At 36.3% G+C, this 25,181-nt stretch overlaps 2 protein-coding genes across 2 annotated transcripts; both read left to right on the plus strand.

Moving 5' to 3' along the window:
* The first annotated feature begins 316 nt into the window (after positions 1-316).
* LOC131822598 (olfactory receptor 4P4-like) lies at positions 317-1,252 on the plus strand. Its single transcript, XM_059158887.1, has one exon. It carries the CDS (start codon positions 317-319, stop codon positions 1,250-1,252), a length of 936 nt encoding a protein of 311 aa, XP_059014870.1.
* A 22,752-nt stretch (positions 1,253-24,004) lies between these two features.
* LOC131809240 (olfactory receptor 4P4-like) lies at positions 24,005-24,934 on the plus strand. Its single transcript, XM_059136118.1, has one exon. It carries the CDS (start codon positions 24,005-24,007, stop codon positions 24,932-24,934), a length of 930 nt encoding a protein of 309 aa, XP_058992101.1.
* The last annotated feature ends 247 nt before the right edge of the window (positions 24,935-25,181 follow it).

Raw genomic sequence — 25,181 nt, forward strand, 5'->3', positions numbered from 1 at the left:
TAATGAATAGTCTTTCATTTTCAAAATATCATTTAAATATTTTTAAGATCATTATCAGTAAAACTGAGTAACATGCATAATCATTCCCATTATAAAATTGTTCCACAATACTTCTAGAGAATCAAACACAATGAAACAGAAGAAAGCAGCTTAATTTAAGAAATCAAGAATAATTAATATTAATATAATATTCATGTCAATCTACTCTTAGTAAACTTTATTCATTGTGTTCATACTATTAAGTTTTCACCAAATTTCTGTTTATTTCCTTCAGATACATATTCATTTGTGTGGAACATATAGCAAACTTAAGTATATGGAGAAGCAGAGAAACATCTCAGAATTCATACTTCTAGGACTTTCATATGACCAGAACATAGAAATATTTTGCTTTGTGCTCTTCTTATTCTGTTATATTGCCCTGCTGGCAGGAAACCTTCTGATCCTTGTCTCCATTCGATGCAGTCCTCTTTTCCACCAACCCATGTACTACTTCCTCAGCCACTTATCCTCTATGGACATCTGCTATACCTCTAGTATTACACCTAAATTAATTGGTGACCTGCTAGGGGGAACAAAAACCATCTCCTATGGTAATTGCATGTTACAACTATTTACCATGCACTTCTTTGGAGGTACTGAGATCTTCATTCTTACCGCCATGGCCTTTGATCGCTATGCTGCCGTCTGTAAGCCTCTCCACTACCTGCTTATCATGAACAGAACAAGGTGCCATCTCCTAGTCTTGGCTGCGTGGGCTGGTGGGACTCTCCATTCTTTTCCTCAATTACTGATGGCAATCCAGTTGCCGTTTTGTGGTCCTAATGAACTCGATCACTACTTTTGTGATATCTTCCCTCTGCTGAAAGTTGCCTGCACTGACACCTACATCACTGGTGTCCTTGTGGTTGCCAATTCAGGTATGGTCGCCTTAGTTACCTTTGTTGTCTTGTTTGTTTCTTATGTCATTATTTTGTTTAGTCTAAGACATCACTCAGCTGAGGGAAGACGCAAAGCCCTCTCCACCTGTGGGTCTCATATCACTGTGGTCGTCTTATTTTTCGGGCCTTCGATCTTTGCCTACCTTCGAACTCCAGCCAGTTTCCCTGAGGACAAAATATTTGCTCTATTTTACACCATCGTTGCTCCTATGTTCAACCCCTTAATCTATACTCTGAGAAATACAGAGATGAAAAATGCCATGAGGAAAGTTCTGTGTCAAACATTATTTTCAAAGGAAGTACGCAATTAATTCAAGCAAACTAAGCAAATTTACAAAAAAAAAAAAAAAAAAAGGCGGGGGTGTTGATGTGACTAAAGGAGCTAAGAAATATTTCATAGTCTTTATATTCCATAGCTATCATGACTAGAATGCATGAAAAGAAGTGGAAATATAAAGAAATTTAAAGGGATAGGTAAATGAATCCTAATTCCCACATACCAGGATTAATTGAAAACTTAGTTTTATAGAGTATTAAGGAGGTGTGATTAGCATCACCTGTAGAAAAAACTGACAAATCAAATAAAGCAACACTATTTGGTTAGTGAATCATAAAGATAAAACAATTTTAATGATACTTCTATTAAAAATCTTGGGCTTATTTGCCAGTTCTCATCGTGATACATGTTCTTCACTAGTGATGAAGTTGAAATCTAAAATTAAAATAATGACTTTAAATCATCACAAGTATCTTTATGATAGCACATTCATTTCTACTTCCTCTGTGGGCATTCAGAAATCAGCTGTACAATGAAGAAGTCCATACAAGAGAACCTGTTTTAGATCAGCTCCTGGTGATCAGTTCTCCTGAATTCGTATTAAAAATAATAGTAATACCTAGTTAAGACAGAGCAAGAGTCAATAATTCAGGCTGCTAAAAACACAATTACTTGTTTTTCCACCATTGACCAGAATATAAAGCATTTCTGATAAAACCTAAGGGACTGAATAATAAGTGTAATTGTTGACAATCCCTACCTATCTCCAGTTGGTAAGTGGAAAGTTAATGGATCCAGAACTGAAGACTTTCTCTGCCATAGAGAAAGAGAGAGGGGAGAAGAAAAAAAGAAAAACAAAAAACTTAGCAAAAGACAAATTAAGATATGGTCAACCAACAAAAGAAAATTATAGTACATTTTGCAAGCATATTTTAGCTGCATATACATGTTTATAACTGGTTATTTATAATTGTCAAACCTCAGAAGCAACCAAGACCTCCCTCCATTGGTGAATAGATAAATAAATTGTGATTTCTTTGGACAATGGAATATTATTCAGTGCTAAAAAAAAGGGAGCTATCAAGCCACAAGATGATACCCGGGAAAATTAAGTATGTATTACTTAGTGAAAGAAGCCAATCTGAAAAGGCTACCAATTATGATTGAAACTATATGAATCCTGGGAAAGGCAAAACAATGGAGACATTGACAACATCAGTGCTTGTCAAAGGTTAGTTGGAGGGTAGAAAGGATAGACAGAACTCAGAGGATTTTTAGAGCAGGAAGCATGTCTCTATGTTAGTATAGTTGTGGATACATGTCCTTATGCATATCGAAACCCATAAAATATACTACATCAAGTGTGAAACTAATGAAAAGAGTATTTGAGGAGATAATAACTTGTGAGAGTAGCTTCCTTTGATGGTAAGAGATATATCACTCTGGTGGGAGAGCTGTCTGTGTGTGGGGCAGGGGTGTTATGGGAAATCTTTGTACTTTCTGCTCAGTTTTGCTGTGAACCTAAAGCTGCTTTAAAAAATAAAGTTTATTAATTAAAAATATACACTATGGCATGACAGATATACCAAAACTTGTAAGTGGAATGAACAAGAGACATCTGAAAAAGATTTTCAAAAAATAAATAAATAAATAAATAAAAAAGAAAGGCCTTTTTTGCAAGCTTGTTATTCTATTTAAATAAAGGTTGCTTAAGAAAAAAAAATATATATATGCCTTTTTTGCATGAGATAGGATTTGAATAAAGGTTGTTTAAGGAACACAGCAAATGGCATTATAGAGAAGATGTTAGATAGCAGGATTTTATTAAAAGGGAGATGGTAAAAACATGGAAAGTGTTTTAGAATATGTAAGTAAAATGCAAGAGCTACAATCATTCTGGAGGCTGGAAACAAACAGGTATAAAGAGCAAGTAAAAAAAAAAAAAAAAAAATAGATGAAGAAGGTGAAATCAACCAGAGCTGTTACAGGAAGGGAGGAAGTGGACAGAAATAAAACTGTTGTCAGATTAAACCTTTTCTCCTAGGCATGTTCTATACTCTTTCATTACTTAGCTAGACCTAAGAAAGCTGTCTCTGAACGTGAAATAGAAGTTCAGATATTTAAACAACAAATTCATTTTAAAGTTCTCATTTTATAGCGGTTGTTATTTGTTTTCATTATCCTGCTTTCTCAATAGTGTGAATTTCTCTTTTAGAACATTATTAGTGCTCAAAATTATTATTTGCACACAATATTGACCAATGGCTAAGAACATTTTCTTTTCTTTTTTTTTTTTCTTTCAGATTTTATTTATTTATTTGACAGACAGAGATCACAAGTAGGCGGAGAGGCAGGCAGAGAGAGAGAGAGAGGAGGAAGCAGGCTCCCTGCCTAGCAGAGAGCCCGATACGGGGCTTGATCCCGGGACCCTGAAATCATAACCTGAGCCAAAGGCAGAGGCTTAACCCACTGAGCCACCCAGGCACCCCCATTTTCTGCTACAAATCTAGACACACATTCCAAATTAACCAGATATTAGCATTCTACAAACCTAACAACTTTCACGGAAATGACCAGACTTCTTACTGTGGCTTTCATGTCTAATAAGTTGAGAACATAAACTTTATTTTCATTGAGATATAAGTGATGTATAACATTATATTAGTTTCTTCTAAACAACATAATGATTTGATACGAGTATATATTGAAAAATAGTCTCTGCAATAAATCTAGCTAACATCCATCACCACACATACTTACAAATTACTTTTTTGTGACAAGAACTTCTTAGATGCCACTCATTTTTACTACACAAAATCCTACCTGAGATATTGAAGATGTAGATTATAGAATTACTCCATATCAGATTCTAGACCTTTTTTTTTTTAATATTCTAGACCTTTTAATGGGAAAACCCAAGCATATGTTGCTATTAGTTGAGACTTATATGCACTTCTGCATTTATAGATGTGAAAATGTTGACAAAGTTTGCATGTAATAAGACAGGAACATAAGGGAAAAATTAAAAAGCATATAAACATAAGTATTAAAGACTATCTGGTGAAATGTAGCTAATGCTTTTTGCTGCAAATTCCTCATAAGGTATAACAGCATTCAAATTCATGCTTGCAATGTTTGAGTACCTCAATTTTTAAGAAGTAACCACAGATGATATTTTATATTCAATAATGAGATTAGCATAGCATACCAGCATAAACTGTAAAGGATTTCAGAGCATCAATATGTGTGGCTCATATAATTAATTTGTTTAAAAATTCAAATAAATTATTTTTAAGCACTGTAATGGAGGAAAGACACATTCTCACTAACATGTTTTCTAATAGATTTTCTTTATAAAGCAGATTCAGATTTGCAGGAACATTACACAAAAAGTACAGTGATTTTCCATATACATTCTAAGCTCCTCACAATTTCTGTTCGCTGACATCTTGTAGCGGGGCCGTATATCTCTCACCACTAGTGAACCAATATGGGTACAGTACTCTTAAGGTCCATAGCTTACATTAGGATTTGCTCTTGGTGTTACCAAATTTTATGGATTTTGACATATGCATTATGTCATGTATCCGCCACTATAGTATCATCCAGAATAGTTTTCCTTCCCTAAAATATCCCATGTTCCGCCTATTTACCCCTTCTCCTTTATCCTTGAATTTTTGTCAACCAGTGATTTTTTTTTTCTTTTTACTATGACCTGCTTTTCTTTATCAGGAAAAGGAATTCATAGTTCATGTCTGTGATGTAAATATATCTGTTTCAAAAACTAAATATCATCCTTGGGACTATCTTATTGTCTTAGTAATTAATATTCTAATATTCACTATTATCTACTGCTTATCCACTCTTCTTCTGCCACATAAATATATCATCCTTAATTTAGGTCATCAAGCTATAATTATAATAATTAATATTATAGACAAATTACTATAATTGGTATGATTCAAAAGAAACCTAGCACCCCCAAAATTAGAAGGGACCAATATAGGAGCATAAAGTAGATTTTACCAAAAGAATACTACTAGGCATATAAACCCAACCATTAAGGTCTTCTTAATATCAAAGAACTACCTCAGAAACATGAATTTTCTCACCATGTTCTGTTACTGTTCTAGAAGAATGTAGATAAACATATCATAAGATTTTAGAATATAAGGGTGCCTGGGTTGCTCAGTCAGTTGAGTATCTGACACTCGATTTCAGCTCAAATCATGATCTCAGTGACAAGGGATCTCCATCTCAGGCTCCATGATCAGTGCAAGTCTGTTTGAGAGTCTCCCTCTATCCCACTTCTGCTCATGCTATTTCTGTCTATCTCACTCTCTCTTTCTCTTCCTAAAATTTAAAAAAAAAAATCTTTAAAAGAAGGAATTTCAGAATATCACCCCAAGAATTGGAAGAAAGATTATTAGTTAACACAGTGTCCTTCACAATATGAAACTCCTATAATTATTTGAATCTGATACTTTCTACCGAGTCAGGAAGAACAACTACATTGAAGGTTCATGGTCAGCTACGATAACACGGAAGTGCCTAATAATGGAAATTGGAAGAAGAAAAACCTCCAGTCTGTGGATGCAAACATTCAGGGTGGTACAGAGCAGCAGAGAACACCCGGAGTCCACATGAAGAGGGACAGAGCAAGCTCTAGATCAAAACCACCAGTGATAAGGCAGGCAAGACAGGCAGAGACAGAATGGTGGAGCACATCTAAGGTAATAGACCTTATGTACCTGTTTGTAGCTTATGCTGTCTATTCCTTTACATAAAACTGACTTAACCCCAACCAGTGGGTGTGTGTCCATATTGATATTTTCCTGAAGGAACTAGTGCTCATGTCCAAAACAGGAGTATATTTGCACAACCACATTAAGATCATATTCTTTATGGACTTCTAGGCAAATCCAAACTATGAAGAAAAGATTTGAAACTTCCTTTCTTTGGTCATCTGAAATCCACATCTTGCTCCATAATTTTCTATGGTAGCTTTCCCTCCTGCATTCCTCAGAGTGTCAGTCAGAGTGTTGAGCAAGCTGTTCCAAGTGTATAAAACACCGCTATCATCTTATCCATGGGGAAGGTGTTTGCAGGACGTGTGTATATAAATATACAGGATGACCACAATGAAGTGGAAGAGGGCTTTTCTCCTCCCTTCAGCACTGTGGTGTTCAGTGAATGCAAGATGGTAACATAGAAGCATACCAGCGGACAGAACTCAGTGGGCAAATGGCTCCAATTTGGATACCAGGAGTAGGTTGATGACATAGGTGTCTGCTCAGGCAAGTTTCACCAAGGGCTGCAAAGACACAATAACCTTGGTCATTGGAACCACAGAAGGGTAAACTCAAGGCCAGCAACATCTGAACTAAAGAATGCACACAGGACCCCACCTAGGCCATAGCCACCAGCATACTACAGACCCGTCGCCTCACTATGGTTGTGTAGTGCAGGGGCTTACAGATGGACACGTAGTGGTCAGCAGCCATGAGGATTAGGATGAAGATCCCCAGGAAGCCAAAGAAATTAACTGAAAAAGATGTGTATCATGCACTCACTGAAAGCAATAGTGATCTTCTTTAAAAAGGGCATCCACAACCATTCTAGGGGTTATGAAAGTACAGACGCAGATGTCAGATTAGGATAGGTAGAAAAGGAAGAAGTACATTGGACTCCTGAGTGTCCAGCTGTTCTTGACAGTAGTAATAATCAGAAAGTTACTCAACAACATCATCAAATAGAAGTACAAGAAAGTGACAAACACTATTTCCTTCCTAAAAGGATCCTGGATCAACCCAAGCAGAAAAATGTATTCATATTATTCAGCTGCATGATCATGAATGAGGAGAAGGAAAGGTTTGAAAAGATTTATTTGCAAAGAAATAAAATAATTAATTTACAGTGTTCTATTGAATGTTACAGAATAATTTAAGCAAATTATTTCATGGTACTATGTGATATAGTGGGATATTTTAACAAAAATAAATACCCCTCATCAGCTACATTCTGTGTGTTTTTGTTTTTTTTCATCTCACTACAATATTGTGTTCTCAATTCTTAATGACCACTTCACTGAGTGCTGTGAGTCCCACGTATCTTACCTTCCTTCAGCACTCTTCAAATATACCTCTCTCTAGGTTCTTTCCATAGTTTGGCTATTGAGGAAGTGGTGATGCAACATGGGGGCTTAAGTGGGTAGAAGAAGAATGAAACAAGATGGAATTTGGAGGGAGACAAACCATAAGTCACTCTTAATCTCACAAAACAAACTGAGGGTTGCTGGGGGGAGGGGGGTTGGGAGAAGGGGGTGGGATTATGGACATTGGGGAGGGTATGTGCTTTGGTGAGTGCTGTGAAGTGTGTAAACCTGGTGATTCACAGACCTGTACCCCTGGGGATAAAAATATATGTTTATAAAAAATAAAAAATTAAAAAATATATATACCTCTCTCTAGATTTGACATGATTCTGACTAATTTTGCCAATTCAATAATATAAAATTAAGATATGTTGCTTTATTCTATTATTTCCCTCATCCTTTTATATTTAATAAATATTAGGGTAATGTTTTGTATAGTACATCACTCAGTCTATAGGATATATTTGACTGCTCTTGAAGGTTCAGGAATATTAATGCAACATCATATGTTACTCCCAACCCTATAAGGAAAGTCTTTCTCACATATATATATTTATATATCATATACTTGTCACACATATCTTTATAAATGTATGTTATTTGTCAATACATAGTCTTCTGCTTCTCCTGCATATTCTCTTAGATAAAGCAGCTTTAAAGGAGGAACAAGAAATACAGTTTTTCAATAATAATATGCATCAAACTTTGAGCACATTTGTGATATTTAGGACTTCATAAGTACAAATGAACAGAAATGAATGTTCTTTCATGTTTGATAATATCTCACATATTCCTATTTCTTTTTTTTTCTTTGCTTTTTTTTTTTCTCTTTTTATAGACAAGGAGGCAGAGAGTGAGGCGGGGAAGAAAGCCCAATGCAGGGCTCGATCCCAACACCCTGAGATCATGATCTGAGCCAAAGGTAGAGGCTTTACCCTCTGAACCATCCAGGTGCCCCTCACATATCCCTATTTCTGGTTTTCTTTTGCTAGTTTGTAAAAAGCAATCCTTACAGCATTCAGACCCTCTATAGAATTGGGAGACATAAACTTCACAGTTCATATTTTCAGGAATAAACATTTTAGCTTTAACATCTTAGATCTTTGGTGACTGCCTATGGAGTGTCCCCTGGAAGTTGGTGTAGGACCAGATCCTGGTTGTAGTCCCCTAAACCCCACATTCGTGGAACAGATCAGAGAAGCAGAAATGGGAGGGAGATGCGCATTTAAAAAGAACATAGTCTATGACTTCTCCCTTCAATTCTTTTCAGGTGTAAAAGAGAGGAAAGCAAACCATAAGAGACTTAACTACAGAGAACAAACTGAGGGTTGCAAGCTCTTTCTGTTGGGATTAGGATTCAAAATGCTTCCCCTCCCTGCTGGCCTCCAGGACCCCCCATTTTGCTCTTCTCTCAAGCATGGGATGCAGTCCTAGACTGAGTGGGAATCAGCATCTCTAGTCCTCCAATATCCACAGGGTATTATTTTCTGATGACAAGGAATTACTTAGATTGTCTTGATCAGTGTCTCATTGATTGAAAATTGAAAATTGTTTAGGTATATCCTATGATACCACATTTAAGTTGTTTACCAAGCTACTTATTTAACAGTTAGCTTAAATTAACTTGTTTTGGTAAATAAATCTATTTATAAAACAAACAAACAAACAAAAGAACAGCATTAGATGTAATAAGGTAAGAAGAAGACTGATCAATAACTCCCAAATTTATTGACCTCCACTTTACTGTTCACTGTTGAACACTAGGAGCCTGATAATAATTTTTGCCTTGTTAACAATTAGGGGTAGGAGGTCTTATAGTAATTATAGTAATTCAAGTCATAGAATGAACAGTTTAAGTTTCTTTATTCCCTGATGAAATTAGAGTTTTATTATATTTTAGAGTAGAATCAGTTTCTCAGAATACGGGCCATTTTTAAATGATATACACTACATGATATACACTAGCAAAAATGTGTTGAAAGCATAGGTTTTGAAATTGTGAATCCTGGGATTTAATAGCTTCTAGTGAACTTTGCTTTAGAAGCCTTCTGCTTTTTAAAGTCATCTAGCTACATTTTAGCTAGGCTTGAAAATGTTTGCATTCACATTGGGTATCAATTTGTGCACTGGATAAAACAGTTCCCAGAATGCATTCTCCCTATTTTATACTCTATTCCCTAAAGTATTAAGATGGTACAAAACATACAAATTTGTGACTTTTTTGTACATTCAGCAATGTAACAAATAGTCACTGAGTGCTGACAACAAAATTCTTTTAAAACCACATTCTGTATCATCTTCTTTTATTGACTTTTATTGTCTAGATTGTATATAAAACCCTTTAAATTTTTTAGGAAAAACTGTAAAATAAGATCAACTCAGATATGCTTATCAGAAATTCCATTTTTTGACCCTAAACCCTAAACCATAGTTAAAAATGTGCAAAAGAGGGGCACCTGTGCGGCTCAGTGGGTTAAGCTTCTGCCTTCAGTTCAGGTCATGATCTCAGGGTCCTGGCATCAAGCCCCACATCGGGCTCTCTGCTCAGCGGGGAGCCTGCTTCCCTCCCTCTCTCTGCCTGTCTCTCTGCCTACTTGTGATCTCTGTCTGTCAAGTGAATAAATAAAATCTTAAAAAAAATGTGCAAAAGACTTTTCTTTTGTTGAAACTTTAATAAATTAAACTTTTGTTACCTAAATAATATAACTAGCAGTTATATTTGGTTGCTTTAAGGTAATCTAACACTTCAAATAATCATTTGCCTTATTAATAGTAAAGCTGAAAAATTATATTATTATACCCATTTCACATTAGATTTCACAACTGATTTGTAAATACAATACATAATACAAAAGGAAAGTTAATTCTAAATAATAAGAATAACTTATGTGAATATTTCATAATTCCCAACCTTTTTGGGGCAAATTTTATATTATTATCATGTTGATAATTCTTTACACAAATTAATGTTTTCTTTCTTTTCAGATATTTGCAAACTAAAATATATGGAGAAACAGAAGAATGTCTCAGAATTCATCTCTTTGGGATCTTCTTATAATTGTAACATACAAATATTTTCTCATGTTCTCTTCTTACTCTGTTATGTTCCTACCCTATTGGTAGGAAAACTTATCTCTATTTACCTCAGCCCTCTTTTTCTCCAACCAATGTACTATTTCTTCAGTCACTTACACTTTATGGACAACTGCTCCACCTCTTCTATGACACCCAAACTGACTAGTGACTTTCTAGAGGGAAGAAAATCTGTCTTCTATCATAATTTCATGTGACAACTCTTTACCATGTACCTCTCTAGAAACATTGAGGTCTCTATACTGACCATCATGGCCTTTGATTACTCTGTTGCCATCTACAAATTTCACTACATATTTATCATGAACAGGACAAGGTGCAATCTCCTAGTCTTAGCCGCTTGGGCTGGTAGAGCTCTTCACTCCTGAACTCAGTTTCTTATGGCAACCCAGTGGCCCTTTTGTGGTCCTAATGAAATCGATCACTAATTTTATGAATTTTCCCTTTACTGAAAGCTACCTGTACTGATACCCACTTTGCTGGTGTCTTTGTAGTTGCAAATCAGGATTGGTTACCTGGTGACATTTGTGGTTGTATTTTTTTCCTATGTCATTGTTCTCTTTAAGAAACCACTCAGCTGAAGGAAGACACAAAGCCTTCTCTACCTGTGGGGCTCAGATCACTGTGATAGTCTTGTTTTGGGGGTCTTCAATCTTTGCCTACTTTTGACCTCTGACCACTTCTCCTGAGGATAAAGTATTTACTCTATTTTACACTACCATTTCTCCTATGTTCGATCCCTTAGGCTATCTTCTGAGAAATTCAGAGATGAAAATCCTATGAGAAAAATATGGCGCCAAACGTCATACCTAAACATCTGTATTTAAAAACGAGGAACAACTAGATGTGGATGAAGGAGCCAGGAAAATATCTCACAGAGTAACTGTTCCATTGGTATCATTTATGGATGCCAGAAATAAGATTTATGGATTATAAGTACATGCTGGTCAAAGACAGATTCTACCTTACAAAAATGAGTTTGGAAATGTAGTCAATTGTGTGGATTCTTGAGATGATGTGAGCAGAGTTATATGTATAATTTAAAAAAAAAAATTGGGGCTATAGCTTTGAAAGCACTTCTGTACGATATAAATTGAAATATTGACTAACTAGAATTTAAATAAAATCTTGAAATTAAAAATATAAAAAAGAAAATTTTGAATAATTGTAGTCATATAGAACTTCTATAAGGGTAGTACAGTTCCTGTTTTCCCCACTGTTAATATCTTATCTTGTAATTATGCATTTTTCAATATTTAGAAACCAACATTGATTCATTACTATTAACTAAACCCTAATCTTTATTTTGATTTCATCTGTTTTCCCACCAACTTTTACTGAGACAGAACTGACCTACAACATTGTGTCAGCTTAAAATACAAAATGCAATTACTTAGTCCATGTATACATTGTAAAATGACTGCTACAGGGTCACCTGTGTGGCTCAGTAGGTTAAGCATCTCTCTTCAGCGTAGGTCATGATCCCACAAGTCCCACACTAGGGAGGGGGAAGTCCCTGCTCAGTGGGGAGTCTACATCTTCCTCTCCCTCCGTCCTCCAGCCTCGGCTCATGCTCTGCCTCTTTTATTTTCTCACAAGTAAATAAATAAAATCTTTTAAAAAAATGATTAATAAAGTCAGGTGATCCAGCCATCAATCTCACATTACCTTTTTTTTTGGGGGGGGGGGTGAGACATCTAAGATCTACTTCCTTAGCAATTTTTAATATATAATACCATATTGTTAACAAGACCCACCATGCTAAACATTAGATCCTAAGAATCTATGCATCTTATACCTAGATGTTTGTTCTGACAAATAAAATCTTTAAAACATTTTTAAAAAGGGACACCGTGGTGGCTTAGTTGGTTATTCCTAGGTATTTTAACCCCTTGACCAATATCTCTCTCCATTTTCCTACCACCACTATTCTCATCTCTGCTTCCATGGGTTCAGCTTTTTAAAATTCCACATACGAGTGTGGTCATGCAATATTTGTCTTTCTCTGTCTGGCTTATTTCACTTAGCATAATGTCCTCAAGATCCATCCATGTTGTTACAAATGGCAAGAATTCCCTCTTTTTTAAAATAGCTATAGTCAGATAGATGATGATAGACAGATAGAGAGAGAGATGATACTTAGATAGATAGGTGATAGATAGATGTAAACATTCATGGAATATTCACCAAGGTTGTCTATATTCTGAGTGATAAAGCAAACTTAACAAATTTAAAATAATAGAAATCAGTCAATGCACTTTCTTAGTCCATCATAAGATGAAACTAGAATTAAATAATAAAAAATCTGGAAAAGTTTGTACTTAGAAATTAAACAATACAATTATAAATAACCCATGGATTGATGTGTAATTCTCTGGGGAAATTTTAAGAATTATTTAGAACTAAATGAAAATACATCATATTAAAATGCGGAGGGGCAGTTAAAGCAGTGCTTTGAGGAAATTTAAAATGCTGACTGTCTGCATTTTAAACAAATTTAAAATCAGTAACCTAAGTTTCCATTCTAGAAAAGTAGAAGAAGAACAAATAAAGTCCAGGTCTAGCTGGAGGAAGAAAATAATAAATATTAATCAGGAAAACAATTACATTGTAAGCACAAAAGAAGTACAGAAAATCAATGAAATTAAAAGCCATTTTTTTAAAGAATAATAAAATGTATAAACCTCTGTCCAAGATAACCAAGAAAAAGGAAAAAAGACACATTGCCAGGATTAAGGCTGAGGGAGGAGACATTATCCTTATTCTATAGACGTTAAAGGATAATAGGACGATAGTATGAATACTTTGATGCCATAAATTTGTCAGTATAATTGAAAAGACAAGTTCCTTGAAAAACACACCCTGCAAAAACTCACCAAAGAAGAAAAATATAATCTGAATAGGTTTATATCTATTAAATAAATTGAGTTAAACCATCTGCAAAAGGACAGTTCTGGCCCAGATGACTTCAGTACTGAATTCTAGCAAACATACAAGGAAGCAGTAGTACCCGTTCTACACATTCTCTTCAAGTGAAAAAGGAACATTTCCCAACTCATTTTATGCGGTCATATTACCTCAATACCAAAACCAGGTAAAAATACATCAAAAAATGAACACTAAAGATCATTATTCTTATCAATGCGGACATAAAAACCTGTACTGAACCACCAATGCACCTCCACTAAAAAGAAAAAAAAGAAAGAAAGAAAGAAAAGAAGAAATGAAAAAGAAAAAAGAAACCAATGCATCACAGCCAAGTGGGGGTTTGGTTGTCCTATTTGGTTGTCTTATTTCCTAACTCCTTCTTTTCAAGTTAACCCATTAAAATGAGAACATGTACTTCTCACTTATTAATACAAGACTTCTGTGTGTAGGTACTTCCTTCACTGGGGAGCTTTCTTTTATTCTTGGTACCTCTGGGTGCTTGTCTGCTGACAGTCATCTCAATCTGTCATGTATCACAATTTTGTGGTGTAGCAATAGCTTTTTTTTTTCTTTCATTTTGCTAGGCTTTTGGAGGGCAAGGGCCTTTCTTTACTGTCTTAGTGGTCTCATAGCTCTTAACATGGCACCTTGAACTTACTAGGACCTCAGTCAATGGCTGTGGCACTGAACTGGCCCCCCTCTGAGCTTGCTTAGCTTTTCATTTCTGGCTACTGGTCTTACCACTACTAAATGCCTTGGCTATAATTATGTTTTCTGATTAAAAAATTTAAACCTCTCAAGATTTTATTTTCTCTGTATTTCCTGCTTATTCCTCCCATCTTGGTTTATCCGATAACTCCTCAGTTTTGGTTTGTTTTGTTTTCCTCAAATTTACCTGTTACATTTCAGTCACTCATTATTTGTCACTTATCTTTTCTCCTCTCTGGGTTTCATTCCCCGTTTGAGGACACATGTTCTCCAGAGCCAGTTTGGATCTAATCCCTCTAACCCCATGGTTACATATTCCTCTTTCTTCATCTAAGTGTTGACACCTTCTTTTCTTGCCTTGCCTGCTTGCTGACTTAGGGAAGACACTATGCTTCAATTATTTGTTGAATAATAATGACGAAAGTTTGAACAGTTCTTTTTTAATCACTTCTGCTAATAGAAATAGCTTAGCAGATGTTTGCACATACTTTCAAGTCTGGGCATAAGTAAGTTCATCTCAGCTTGTGAAAAACATCTTACTAAAATCAGAAAATAATGTTAAAAATTTAAGTTTGGGGGTCATTGATTTCCATTAAACTCCCATGGAGCCCTAGGAACAAGCTGAAGATACCTTCAGTGAATTATATGAAACACCATCTTCAGGGGTGTTACACGTGATAGGGAAAAAGGATGTAGCACTAATTATTTCTCCTTATGTGCAAGTTTGTCTAAATTGAAATGTGTTTAATTTTGGGGAAATCAATTGAGTACAGCAGAGCAAGTTTTTGTGTAGATTTCTCTCTTAATTACTATGGAGACAGCCAGAGCCTTCATTAAATAATAGTCATGACATGTACTTTGAAAAATAATATAATACTGTAGGGGGCTTACTTTGATATTGGTTTGTACATCGCGTGAAAAGATAAATTAAGGAAAGAAAAAGCTAACCAGGGACGCCTGGGTGGCTCAGTGGGTTAAGCCGCTGCCTTCGGCTCGGGTCATGATCTCGGGGTCCTGGGATCAAGTCCCGCATCGGGCTCTCTGCTCAGCGGGGAGCCTGCTTCCCTCTCTCTCTCTGCCTGCCTCTCCATCTACTTGTGATTTCTCTCTGTCAAATAAATAAATAAAATCTTAAAAAAAAAAAAAAAAAAGCTAATCAATGAGAGAAACAGATGTCTAAGACACGGCAAACAGAGATTAGTTCATCTCCTCATGGTTGACATTTCTCCACATGACATTCCTCGAGCAAATATGTGTTATGTGTCTAATTCCAAACACAGACATCGGTGTCATGACATTCAGTCTCCTGAAAAATGGCCAGTCTAGCAGAGGAGAGACAGAGATGCACAAAATCAAATGGAAGTCTCTAAAGGTCGTATAAGAATATCTCCTATAATTAAGAGAAAATGTTATTTTTGGCCGAGAGGTATGAGAAGTCCTCATGCAGGAGCTGTGTTTGAGATCAGTTTTCAAAAGGGATAGAGGTTAAATAGAAGAGCATGCCTACTGGAGGGAAACCACAAATGAGAATCAAAGGGGAAGAAATACAAGGCTTGAATGGGAAAACAATGAGAAGTCAGTTTGGTTGGAGTCTAAGGAACAGTGCTGGGGGGGTTGGGGGAAGCTGAAAATTCAACATGACCAAATAGAAGTTTACATAACATTGGGGTTAATAACAATAGTAACAAAATAATCATTTCCTCCTGGGGTCTTTTCAAGCATTGGGAATAATGAAGGAAAACCTTTGTGCAGTCTCTGGTGCTGAGTATGAGGCAATCCTGTGACTATGACTGGTTTTAGGAAGGCAGTAGGAGGCTGCCCACAGCCTCAAGTCCCACAGTCCAGACAGTCGGATGGTTAGAGCATGTGTCTGACGGGATGGGGCTGGGAGGGAATGAAGCAGCTGGGAGACAAGTGGGTAACAGGTATGCTCCGGATCTGACTTCTAGAATCCATTTCTGGACTTGGCCTCTCTCTAGAGCTGGAACTCGGGTACAGATAAGGAGAGAGTCAGTAAGTGGGAAAAGAAGAAGAAAAACTGGCAAAGGACAGAGAAGGCAAAAGACTTCATTCTTCTTGACCTTTGATGAGAAATTCATTTTTATTTTTTTCTGAGCTATTTACTACACATTTGCACATTCCATTTCAGAATCCGGAAATGTCCTGCACAGTGTCAGGGCGGGGGTGAGGACGCAGGACTGATGAAATTAAATGTGTATCTGGTTTACCACCTGGAGGCATGAGGAGAACGCCAGGTTCCTGATGACTCTTTTTCTCCCTGGAAATGGCTGCCTCTACACTGTGGCCTCCCATTTGTGCAAACTCATCAAGCCTCTTTTATGTTCCCACCATTCTCACTCCCATTTTCATGCCTGAATGCAGGAATGATACTTAGTTACCCTCAAGTAAGCTTGTCTTTCAAGGGAGTAACCAAGTAAAGCCCCTTCCTTTCAAGAGTATTGATTCTATCAAATTTTTCTGTCCGATTCATCTTTCCTATAAACCAGTTTACGTGGCTCATCAAAATGTGTTTGAGTTGGATGCTAATCCAGACCCAATACTGATTTGATGTAAAGGAGGGTTTCTAAATTATGCTTGCTTCAGCATTTCTGTTATGTTGGGATTCTCACTGGGGATGGACCAGAATTTTACAGCTTCACTACGAGGGCTAGCTGCAGACCTTGTCCACTGTGGAGAGCCAGTGTCTCAGACATGTCCGTGCACTGTGTTGAAGCCAGATGTCCTTTTTAGATTCTCGGCATGACTTAGAAAACACACATAACCTACAATGAATGCTTATTCTTGTTACAGTTACAATTATTCAAACCACAAGCAGACTTCACTTGTTTGGCTGGAAAGGTCAGGTTCAGGCAGAAGAAGGCAGATGTCTGCCGGTATTTTTGCCATGACATTGCTTTTGTGTAAACTGATGGAGATTCAGCTGATATACATCTAAAGAAATTCAGTTAAAAAAAAATCTGATGTGATAAAAATAATTTCTTATATATATGAAGTATTTTATTACACAATTTTCATGAATTTCTTATCTCTATTTTAAAGGTAAGGAGACTGAACTTAGGAGGTTAGAAATTCAGTCCACATCTACTCACTGGCATGCAATACAGAAAAGTTTCAAACTCAAATCTCATCACTAGTTTGCCAGAACTCTTAACTGTAAGGTAATGCTACCTCTCACCATTGAATAATAAAAGAAAGAGGAAAGTTTGCTGTGATAGAATGCTTAATGAAGTGTCATTTCTTTTGTAAAGACAATAATATTGGTTAGTGCCTGTTATGGGTAGCCTAATAGTGATTGGCAGCTCGCTCTAGTGGTTCATGCTGTGTGATGCCTGAGAGTCTTATTTTCTTGCTACATCCTAATGGTAACTTTAAAAGGTAGATATAATTATCTCCATGTTACAGAGTTGAAAGCTGAGGTCTGAAGAAGTAGAGTGACTTCCTTAAGAAAACCTACAGTTTCTTGCAGAGCTGGGCTTTGAACCCAGATCTACCTGCCTATCGTGCTCATCTCTGCAATTTTCACTGTGCCTCACTGTGAGGTAACAGGCTAATATAAAAACAGCACTCAGCATTAAATTTTTTCATTAGAAAATACGAACATAACAAATAATATATTTTGATAACTATCTATTTATTTAAAAAATACTGTGAGGATTTAAAATGAAAGACCATTATTTCCCATGTACACAGACATAAAAAATTTTAGCAAAATGAATCAGAGACAACAATAAAAACTAATACATCACAACGACGTGGTGTTCATCTGCAAGCTTTGTTCAACAGTTGAAAAACAATCAGGGTAATTCACCATATTAATAGACCAAAGAAATAGAAGTATATGATCATATCAACAAATGTAAAAAAAAAAATTTCGACAGAATTCAACATCTTTTTATGATCAAAATCCTCATAAATCTAGGGACAAAATGAATTTCATTAGCCTAATAAATATATCTATGAATAACCAATAGCTAATACAATAATTAATGGTAAGAGACTAACGTATTCTAGAACAAAGCAAAAAAGTCTTTTTTTCACCACTAATTATTCAACATTGTTCTGAAAGTCCTAGCTAATGTAAAAGACCCTCCAAAAGCCATACATAGTAGAAGAACAAATAAAACTGTCCTTATTTCTATGCAAAACAACTGCCTATATTTTTTTTTAACAACTGCCTATATTAAAATTCCAGAGAATCTATGAACACCTCTTGAGACTAGTAAATGAGTTTAGCAAGTTCAGAGGATACACTGTCCACATGCATAATCAATAGCCAGCAATCAAAAAATGAAATATAAAATTAAAAAAATAAAACCTATTTCCATATAAATTTAATGAAATATGTGCAAGATCTACATTCAGAAATTGATAAAACAATAATGAAATAAATCAAAGAAGAGCTGAGCAAATGTAAAATATACATAGCTTGATAATTAGAAGATTCAATACTGTGAAAATATCAATTTCCCCACTCCCAGCAAGGTTTTTTTGTTGTTGTTTTTGTTTGTTTGTTTGTTTTAGGATAGCAGCAAGATGATTCTCAGACTCATATGAAAAAGCAAACAACTACAATAGCCAAAATAATTTTTTTTTAAACCTCGCAATGTTGTAGGACTCATATTACACAAAGTAGAGTTAGTATAAAGTTAGAATAATCAAGATTATATGCTATTACTGGACAGTGGAGTATTGGTAAAAAAGCATACAGACAAAGATCAATGGAACAAAAAGGAAAAGGTACTTTGGTGGAGAAAAGATGTTTTTAGCAAACAGCGCTGGAACAACTAGCTGTCCACATGCAGAAAATGAACTTAGACCCATGACACAGTTTACACAAAATAGCTCAAAATGCATCCTAGATATGAAAGCACTGTAAGGAACTCGGGAAGATATACTTTGATACTGGAAGACCTACATTTAACCTTTTCTAAGAGGAAGAGAATCCATGAAGTATATGAGCTTGTGAGTAAAGAAGTAGAGCTGGAAGGGGAGGGACAGTGAAGTCAAAGTTAGTCAAGAAAAGAGAAGAGGAATCGTGGGGGTTCCATGAAGAAAAGTCTGATCTGAAAGAGACGTAAAAACACCTACTAAATTAAGATTAAGGGAAACTACTAATAGCAAGAGCAGAAGTTTGGAGGAGAAAAACAACGGCTTAGTTGGATTATAAGAAACAGATTGATTGTAAGGTGATCTCCCACAATCCTTTTTGTAATTTCTGTTTTAGAAGCAAATCAAAAGCTTGTGGGGCACCTGGGTGGCTCAGTGGGTTAAGCCGCTGCCTTCGGCTCAGGTCATGATCTCAGAGTCCTGGGATCGAGCCCTGCATCGAGCCCCGAATCGGGCTCTCTGCTCAGCAGGGAGCCTGCTTCCTCCTCTCTCTCTGCCTGCTTGTCATCTCTCTCTGTCAAATAAATAAATAAAATCTTAAAAAAAAAATCAAAAGCTTGTGCTGATTCTCAAAGCCTATGAGCTTGAGCTATTTTTATGCTTTTTTAAGCATTGAATAAGGCACAAAATGAGTATTCATGTACAAAATAATGAATGATTATATATCCATTAACTTTTACTCAAGACAAAAAAAAAAAAATCGCATCTTTATCCTTCCAGAAGCTCATGCTCTTTCTCCCCACACGTGTCACCTCTGTTTCATGGGAATCACTTGTTTACGTTGTCACTTTTCAGTGCCCCGGTTTGTTCATCTGTGAAATGAGGCTGGTGATACTATCTATCGCACAGACTTGTTGTATAGAGAAATAGCTACCCCATCAGTGGTTCAGGTCTGACGAAGAGCACATGCTCACTAAATATCTGCTGTCGCTGGTGGAGCTCAAGGCAAAGCAGAATCAAGTATGCGTTTTGAATAGAAGTGTAAGAAGAGGAAAGATTATTGAAAATGATGTAAGACCAGAGTAAAATTATGGAACATTCAACTCCACTGTTGACAAAGTATTTCAATGAGCATTTTGCAAACCTAAAAAGACATGAAAGGAAGTCCATTATGTCTGTAAATTTCCTTAAGATTTACCTTAATGGAAATTAATTTACCTTAGATGGAACTTTACCTTAATAGAAATACACCTTTAAATTTTTACTTTAAATGAGAATTAGAAAACATATCTTAAATGAAATACATTAAAAAATACACACACACACACACACACACACACATATATATATATATATATATATATATATATCTTTTTTCCCCAGAGAATAAAAAAAACAAAAACAAAAAAACCTCTATGTGGGAATGATGGATATCATTTCTTAACATAAGGACCAGAACTAAGGTTCAATCCCCAGATTATAACAAAGGGAAAAAGAAACTCAAATGGGCATAAACAGCAGGTCTCAGTCACTAAGGACCTTTTAATGAGTGGGATTCTAACAACATGCTGCCGTGACCTCTTGTGTAGGGCATTAGTCATCCAGCTGTAAAGCTGCCCAGGTAACTTGGATCTAAGAGGATACTAACTGGTGAACTGATTACTTGGGGACAGAAAACAATTAACTCAAACTAAAAAAGCAACACCTTGGGAGGAAACAAGTGTACTTTTAGGATATAAACATTACCTAAAATTTTACTTAGCATTTGAGCCTTGAAACCCTCAAGAATGATGTGGTGGTACAAATACAAAGCATATAAATTATTATTTGACTAATTTTGGAAAACGAAGTCCTCTTCTTAACTTCAAACTTTTTTTCTGCAGGTGATCTCCTATCATTTATTTGAACTGAAGGTATGACAGGTGAAAGTAGTTACAAAAAATGCATGACTATGGTATTATTTTTATGTATACATTGGAGGAAATTAGAACATGGAACTCACAGTAGCCCTCACTGAGTTAAGACAAATTTCAAGTCAGAAACCTAAAGAAAAAAAATTCAAATATTTAAAGAATGCCTGTGATTTCAATGAAGATAAGTCATAAAAAACAATAAAAGAAGAACACATTCAAAGTAAGTGCAGAGGAAAAAATGTGAGTAATTTTTTTTACCATTATTTGCACAAATCTGTAATGATAGCTTTTTTTTTCTTAAGATTTTATTTATTTATTTGACAGATCACAAGTAGGCAGAGAGGCAGCTGAGAGAGAGAGGGAAGAAGGCTCCCTGCTGAGCAGAGAGGCCCGTTGCGGGGCTTGATCCCAGGACCCTGAGATCATGACCTGAGCCAAAGGCAGAGGCTTTAACCCACTGAGCCACCCAGGAGCCCCTGTAATGATAGCTTTTGAAAGAAAAAAATATTCTTAACTACTATGTTGGGAAAACATATTAATTAGCAGCTCATTTTAAAGTAGATTTTACTGTGAATTCTATAGCATAAGACTTCTTGGTTTCAGAGAGGACTAAATTCAGAGATCTTGGTTGTCTATTGAGGGAAGGATCTCATATACTAGAGAAATAAGATCAAAGTCATGTGCTAATTTTGCCTGTTTTTTTAGACGCCTGCACATAAAAAAAAAGAACAAATTATTACAACTTTAGGAAGATGGTCAGTAAAACATTGACCAGGGATAAGGTAATTTTAATTCTGCAGAAGACATCATAATGGGATTACTGAAGCTAGTGCCCTCATTCTACAGATAGGACATTTATATGCCAAGAATATACCAGGTCCCAAATGTGTAAGGTCTGGCAGTATTAGGGCATGCACCAAGATGGTTTTCTCCTACCTGTTTTTCTTGCTTGGCCAGCAGCTGAAGTTGCTGTATCACTACTCATGCTTGTGAGAATAGGAAATACATTGGTTCCTAGAGGAGCACATAAGCTGTATGTTTGTTTTCTTTCTAGAGCTGGCCTATTTATTTCAGAACCCTGAACTGATTTGGTTTGTGGTGTCTTACAGAGACTTGAGTCAATCTTACAATTCTGTGTTTCCTTTTACACATTTTCCCTTTAAACTTGAGTGACTAAAATTGGGGCCACGATCCACTCAGGAGTGATTCTGGTTTCATCTGGAAGATTCAGAAATGTGTGCAAATTTCAGAGTTGGGACAGCCAGAGATCATGTTAAATTTATATTGTTATTTCAGTATTTTCCTTTTGAGAGGCTGTATAGTAAAATGTTTAGAAACATAGGCACTGGAGTCAGAACTTCAGGTTATAAATTCTAGTTGGCTATATACACTAATCATGCTACTATGCATAAGTTCCTTAACCTCTATAAACCTAAAGTAATTTCATTTTTCCTTGTGCATATTAATTTTAATACAATTATAGTGTCATGTGTGTACAGTTTTGTTTTGTTTTTAAAGGTCTTTCTCACCTATGATCAAAGTTGAGTCTTCGTCTGAATTGTATAGACATGATATATTTTTCTGGGTTTCAAAGGAATAAGAACTTCTTAAAAGAAATTAATTGATGTGCAAAGGTCATATCTGAAGTTACTGGCTCAATTAAGACATGTTACGGGATTCCTCAAAACTATAATGAATCATCAGATAATACACATGATTTTTTAAAATATTTTTATTTTTTATTTATTTTTTAAAGATTATTTATTTATTTGAGAGAGAGAGGGAAAGCATGAGCAGGGGGAGGAGCAGAAGGAGAGGGAGAAGCAGGCTCCCCACTGAGCAAGGAGCTCCATGTGAGGCTAGATCCAAGGACCCTGAGGTCATAACCTGAGCTGAAAGCAGATGCTTAACCTACTGAGCCACTCAGATGCCCTACACATGATTTTTTACAGACACTAAAATACATAGTAGTTAGTGGTGATAACTCTATGACTGTCAGGAGGTTGAACCTAGGATTGCCAGGCAGGACATTAAGCATAGCTACAGCCTTCTGCACTAGAACAACTAGAGATTCAAGTAATATTTTTAGCAAACTCTGAATGAATGCATACAGATTGATGAAATGGCTTTGCCTAAGAACTTTCTTTACTTAGGGACTTAAAATTATGCAAAAAGCCTTTATGCATGAGTGAGGATAAAGAACATATTTCAGATATGTTTAATGAATAATTCAAGCCAGTAGTATATTCAGCATTATATTTTATTCAAATTGAAATAGCCTTTTTAGGGGAACCTGGGTGGCTCAGTGGGTTAAAGCCTCTGCCTTCGGCTTGTGTCATGATCCCAGGGTCCTGGGATTGAGCCCTGCATTGGGCTCTCTGCTCAGCAGGGAGCCTGCTTCCCCCTCTCTATCTGCTTGCCTCTCTGCCTACTTGTGATTTCTGTCTGTCAAAAACAAAGAAAAAAAAGTCTCTTTAACTTACTGGCTAATATCACTGTAATCTGATTTGGAGAATTGTATGAAGTTATTTCTCAATAATTTATCCTTAACAAATTCAAGTTCTTAAAATTCCACTATGAAAATGAATATTTTTATTTTAAAATTCCATCTCTACTACAGTGTGATTATTCATTGTATGGGTGACCATGTTAACTCAGTAATAGAGTTGAAGAGGAAGTTTAAATCAGAATTGATTAAGAAGTCAGGTATAAGGTTAGGGCTGAACCGTGACCCTGAATCATGAAAATACAGGTGTAATGAAGATATCTGGTCAGAATTGATCCGAAATTATAAAAGTATTGGGTGGGTCACATTGTTAGGCAATCAGTGTTGTGTTTTAAGTAACATTTAAGAATCAACTGGGGATTGATCAAAGGCCTTTGTGTTCGCTAAGGCAGACATTGGTCACAATTGCTCATAGATTTAATGGAAATCCGTTATATGTGTTCTCCGACAGTCTTCTTTGGAATTATGTTAATTGAATAATTGGTTTTTATTCTCTGAGACACTTGGATGAGGTATAGTCAACCTAGTGAATTCCTTGAATAGGATATGATCATCACTCTACTCAAGAACCCTTCTAAATATGGCTTCATGAATTCTGTATTTCAGGTGATTATTGTATTCTATCTACAGTGGACCATGGATCAAAGCAATAATGTCACGGTATTTATTCTCATGGGACTTTCCAAAAACAAGAATATTGAAATGTTTTGTTTTGTATTATTTTTATTTTGTTACATTGCTATTTGTGGGGGAAACTTGCTCATCATGATTTCTATCATGTGCAGTCAGCTAATTGAGCAACCCATGTATTTTTTCCTTAATTACCTCTCACTCTCCGACCTTTGCTACACATCCACTGTGACACCCAAACTAATGACTGACTTACTGGCAGAAAGGAAGACCATTTCCTACAGTAACTGCATGACACAACTCTTTGCCACACATTTATTTGGAGGTGTGGAAATCTTCATCCTCACAGGGATGGCCTATGACCGCTACGTGGCCATCTGTAAGCCCCTGCACTACACCGTCATCATGAGCAGAGAGAGGTGTCACGCAATCATCACAGCCTGCTGTACTGGGGCCTTAATCCACTCTGCCAGTCAGTTCCTCCTCACCATCTTCCTACCCTTCTGTGGCCCCAATGAGATCGATCACTACTTCTGCGACGTGTATCCTTTACTGAAGCTGGCCTGCACGGACACGGACAGAATTGGTCTCTTGGTCGTTCTTAATTCAGGACTGATTGCTCTGGTGACTTTTGTGATTTTGATGGTGTCCTATTTTCTGATATTATACACCCTTAGGGCTTACCCTGCAGAGAGCCGCTCCAAAGCTCTTTCCACCTGCACTTCCCACGTCACAGTCGTGGTTCTGTTCTTTGCACCTGCATTATTCATTTACATTCGGCCCGCCACAACTTTCCCAGAAGACAAAGTGTTTGCTCTTTTCTACACCATCATTGCCCCCATGTTCAACCCTCTGATCTACACGCTGAGAAACATGGAGATGAAGAACGCGTTGAGGAAAGTGTGGTGTCGTCATGTACTGTCGGAAGGAAAGTAGGTTTGCAAAAGCTTTTCAAATGATTTTCATGCTGTGGTTCCTTGAAACCTAAGACTGAGTAAGATCCATTCTAATCATCCGGCCCCACTGCTTGGAGGGATAAGAGGGCAAGCAGGAAGCATCATCTCTGTTGTTTTATGCTTCACTCTGACACCTTATCAACAAACGGAGTGTAATTCTTATTCACATGCCTCTCCACCTAAGATAGGTATTAAGAATTAGGCTTATAGGGGCACCTGAGCAGCTC

Source organism: Mustela lutreola, chromosome 1 (genome assembly GCF_030435805.1).
Source record: "Mustela lutreola isolate mMusLut2 chromosome 1, mMusLut2.pri, whole genome shotgun sequence".
Lineage (NCBI taxonomy): Eukaryota > Metazoa > Chordata > Mammalia > Carnivora > Mustelidae > Mustela > Mustela lutreola.